Source organism: Poecilia formosa, unplaced genomic scaffold, assembly GCF_000485575.1.
Source record: "Poecilia formosa unplaced genomic scaffold, Poecilia_formosa-5.1.2 Scaffold219, whole genome shotgun sequence".
Taxonomy (NCBI): Eukaryota; Metazoa; Chordata; class Actinopteri; order Cyprinodontiformes; family Poeciliidae; genus Poecilia; species Poecilia formosa.
The window spans coordinates 300970-305986 of NW_006800158.1; the positions used below are offsets into that span (position 1 = coordinate 300970).

Sequence of the window (5017 nt, forward strand, 5' to 3'; positions counted from 1 at the left end):
ATTGTCATTTCTTTTACTTGCAAAGAAAAGTAAAAAAACATTTATTGACATGTGAATGAGGCCGTATCTGCATCTGAAAAATGTAGTTAAAGTCACATCATACAGTACTGCTGGTCATCTCTATGAGAAGTTTTATCAGAAACAACAGAGATACGGCCTCATATAAAACTATAACATCATGCAATACAGATTATAAAAATATCAGGAATTTAGGCATTGTGACGGCAAAGATAGAAAACATACCCCAAGTTATTTTTTAATTGCTTAATAAGCTGCTGCAAAAGAGGGTGAAGAAAGCACATAACTTCACAGGCAAAAAAAGTATACATATTACAGACAACATATTCAAAATGAAACTTTAATGAACTCACACACATAAAATATTTAATTCACACCAAAGAAGTTACAAGACTTTCCAAAATGTAAATGTCGGGAACACCAGATTATTGCTTGAACAGATTTTACATAAATAGGCCGTAACATATTTACACTGACGGTAGCTGTGAAGGCCAGTTTTCCTGAAAACACGACTGCTTTAGAGTAACGGTGAGGGCTCCACAGTGCTTCCACCGTGGCACAGGAATGGACATAGCAGGTTCACTGGAGCTGTCATATCGTAAGTTTAAAAAATAAAACAATTACCACATTACACTCTTTCACCAATGTCTGAAAATAAAACTGTAGTTCGTAAAAAAGATAGATGAAACGTCTTCAGCAAACAGATTTGTGTATTAGCTTAAAAACTTACACTTGGTTTTCTTAGCCACTAAAAGTTAATATGTGAATTCACTGAATACATTCAGAGCTTTTCAAATTCCACTTAACCTGCCACTAATGACACCTCAGAGGAATTCAGAGACAGATCAAGTGGATCAAAACCCCCACACTGATCAGCCATCAGGGTTCAGTTTGTTATGTTTTACTGCAAATCTTTCAATGTAATATCCACATTTCTGTTTGACCTCACCTAAAAAATAAAAATGAAGTACATTTTTAAGCATTAGAAAATATCATGAACTAAAGAAAACATTTCACATCCAGTCATAAATGTTTCAGCTCAAAATTACCTCAACTGAACTCTAAAAGGCAGACTTTGAATTGTTTTGCATTGGTTATAAATGGTATACTATCTAAAATTAATTTCTTTCACCTTTTCTGTCTGGATGGGCATTCAGCTGACAGCTGGTCAGAACAGGATCTGGACTGAAGATGACCTCTGCTACTTTAAAACAAGTCTGGTCTATAAGATCTGTTTAAACCAGTCATGTCTGCAGCAGCGTGGTTATTTACCACAGACCATGAAAGGTCTGGAACAGTCTTCAGATGTGAAGCACTTAAAGAAAAATAGACACAAAAACAACTGTGTGTGTCCAGAGTAACTGTCCAAATGTTACAATGTCCAAAAAAAATAAGTTAGTCTTCATTTGAAACCCCAACCAGATATTTTGAGCCAAACTTAATTCTCCTGATACATATGGAGGTCATAAAGGGAGTCATCTACTAGAGGTAAGATATAATCACGCATTACCTCCATGCATAACACCCCCACCCCAAAAAAAAAAATCTAAATCCTGAGGAAACTTTAGACTACATGGTTTCCTCTAACTGTTCTTCAAATGAGATTCAGGATGATAAAAAAACAAAAAACTCCCACAAATCTGCCAGAAAAGTTGTGGTGGTACAGACTTAAACTGCAAGCATTTAAATGCTTTGGATTGTAACAATTACTGTCAGAATCATTCAAACCTTTAATTAATAATTACTACATAGCCTTGTAGCCTTTTGTGGTGGATATGAAGCTTGCTGCATCTACCACTCTGCTCCTGCTGCAGATTCCTCCACACACTCTAAGCAGGTTTCAGATTTTACTCCTGCTGCACCGTGTTAATACTGGTTCCAGTTCAGAGTTTTGGCCATTCTGACTGGGCATCTTCTGTCAATGTCTCAGTTGAATACAAAAAGCTACCTTCCATATTTTTATTAAAAAAATAAAATAAAATTATACAAAATCCACATGCCCATGCTTTAATTTTTCAAAACTCTCACCAATGGGATAACATATGTATAAAAGGTACATGTTATTACTATGGGAATAATGCCATATGCAGTCAAGTAAGTTTCAGTCTCCTAAAAAAAAGTGCCTACTAAAAATTGTCAGCAACTGCAAGAAGTTTAAATAAGGCTTAATAGAGTGTTGATAAAGAAAAAAAAATCTGATTGGACCAAATCTTCAGAACGTACAGAACAAAGCAGAGCATCCTTCTAGAGCAGAATCATAATGCTTGCATAGTCTGACAGAGAGCCCGTCACCGTCTGTCCGCTTGTTCCAAGCTCCTTCACAAACTGTCAAACTTATGTTTTAAATAGTCTTTCATAACTTTTGCAATTGGAAGATCCTCCAAGAATTTCAAACTTTGAAGGCCAATACAGTGACGGATTTTTATTCGACACAGGTCCTGGAGACTCCGAGGTTGCCCTGAAAATGGAAAAGAAACAATTACCAAATAAGTGAACTTGTTAAAGTTAGTTACTTAAACATATGAATGGAAATAATTGTAAATCTTGTAATGTTTCACACTGTGAGCCTTCCATCCCCCTCCCCAAAACACACATTTTGAATAATCTACAGACATTTCCAGTAGTTTTCACTTATTTTCACGGATATTTGATGTAATCCTGGATATCAGATGTGTCTGTAGGAGGGACTGCTTAGATGTCCGTCTGTAGGTCTTTTTCTTTTTGATGGGTGTTTCTACAGAGCACTGTTTCTTCTGAGCAACATGACCTGCACTACCACCTTCTGGTGACACTCTGGAACCTGCTTCCAGAGAGAGACGTTTCAGGAAACGCCAGAAACGTCTCTTTCAGAACCCATTTACATTTGAAATACTACCCAAATTAGTTCAGTACTTAATGAACTTAAGGACGCCATCAAATTATTTCCTAAAATTAAACAGCCCTGATAAATTGAACTGGTAGACTGATGCTGGTCCATCTGGGAGACCTGCCAGTGTAGCAAACTATGCTAAATTGGCAACTTTGCAACTACGTAGCAAACGCCGGTTTAAAGATGATTCCCAGAGGATTAGAAAACTCACAAATGTCAGACGTCACCACAGAAAAATGCATCATGCTTAAAATATAGAGACAGAAAATCTATATATACAGCTAAGCTTCATACCCATGGTAGATTTCGGCTTAAAAGTTTTCATTTTACCTACAAGTTGTCTTCATGAGTTGTCTGTCATGAATCAGACAACAAGTTGTCTGATTCATGACAAAATGTGTCATGAAATGCCTCTTCATGATGACACATTTTGAAGTGGCTCAACCTGTCTTGATTTCAGTCTAACAGAATCAGTAAAGAAGCTAAAGATTAGGGTGATGGTAAGAGGCCTTCCAACATCACTCTGGAAGCTCATCACTAAAAATACATCAAAATAACAGAGGAAACACAAAGCTGACCCGCAATCATAAGAAGGTTTTAATTGCTGTACTGCCAATAAATACTTTTATTGAAAAGGGTATAAATGTAGTTGACATGCCAGTTTCTAATAAAATGTTAAACGAGTATCAACTTCCATAGTTTTATTATATTTTGAGAATTGTGCGTCTTATGTCCAATCAGACAAAATTCTTGGTTGATCTTTCACATGTATGAATACTTATGAGTTTAACTATATAAATAAATGTAAATATACAGTACATGTTTTTTCTGGACAAAAAAAACTAACATGGAAGTGAAGCTGACATGTACAGTGGCTGAGGAGAACAGAGTGCCTGTCACTGGATGGTGCATGGTCCCTTTCATGTCAGAAGTTGAGGTGTAATCAGTAAGCCTGTAGATATGTGATCCAGCTGAACATCCAGAGTCCCTCAAAGGCCCGGTCCAGTCTCAGACAGCACACAGCTCTTTGTTACCTTTGATATCAAAGTTGAGGCAGTAGCAGAGGAATGCAGGCATTGTTACGTCTCAATCATAACACTGCAGGTGATCTGTGGCTCTGGAACAGAAAGTCCCTCAATGTTTTTTCAAATGTCTCCCTCCACTGCCACTGAAAATCTCTGTATATTTTTTTACACTAAAAATGGACAGTATGGATGGTCTGAAGACGGATTTTACCTGCATTATTACAAAATGCCAGCTAGAGACACACATCAAAGGCTGACTCCAAGTTTTAGCATCTCTAAAATATTTGTATTCAAGAACAAATGTTATTTAGGTAAACACTACTTTACAGATTTTTACACAAACCAAATGTTTCCTATAAAGAGTTTTTCTGACCATATGTACTTAATCAGGCTGTGCAATTAATCATTCAATATTAATCTTCAGCTTCAAAATATACAAAAAACATTACACCATCCAGCAACACAAGAAATCTGTGCAACCAGAGAAAATCTACATACAGAAAATAACTATATTACTGAATGCAACTATTTTAAAGAAATGTGAAGAGTCTTTCACTAGTTACAGTACAAGGTGGATTCAAGGTTAATGACTGTTCTCTAATAACTTTGCTCTTCTAACCACATTGAATCATTTCAATAACTGATTATAAAGTTAAACAAAATGATCAAGATTTGATTATTTCTATAATCATATAGACCTATCCCTAAACTCATCCTGTTGTCTAGCGGTTGTTTCCGTAAAACTGACAGCTACTACACACAATCAGACTTCTTGATGCAGGGCTCTGATTGGCTGTTCACTTCAGCTTTAGAAATAAATGTTAAAAATCTGTGCTCGTCTAAAACGCATATGTTCAGAGTTGTTTAGTGTAGCTAAGATACTAACTGCTCATAAGACTCAGATTATAAACTTAAATCCTTACATACCAAAATTTAATTTATAGGTACTTTTGCTCTTCCATCTTGTTTTTAAAAAGGAGCAGAAACATGTAAATACGTCCATGGGGTCTATGGCTCTCCTAATCTTTTCTTTCCTTAGTTTGAGTAAAATCTAAATGTTGATGTATACGAAGTCTTAATTTCAAATTAATAATAATAAAAAAAA

At 35.8% G+C, this 5017-nt stretch overlaps 1 protein-coding gene across 1 annotated transcript in view; it reads right to left on the minus strand.

The window, feature by feature from the left end:
* Positions 1 to 342: 342 nt before the first annotated feature.
* asb7 (ankyrin repeat and SOCS box containing 7) overlaps positions 343 to 5017 on the minus strand; it is a 12086-nt gene continuing 7411 nt past the window's right edge. Inside the window, exon 5 of the mRNA XM_007568224.2 lies at positions 343 to 2476. Within this exon, the coding sequence (XP_007568286.1) occupies positions 2337 to 2476 (140 nt within the window). The 3' untranslated portion in view covers positions 343 to 2336. The remainder of the gene's footprint in view (positions 2477 to 5017) is intronic.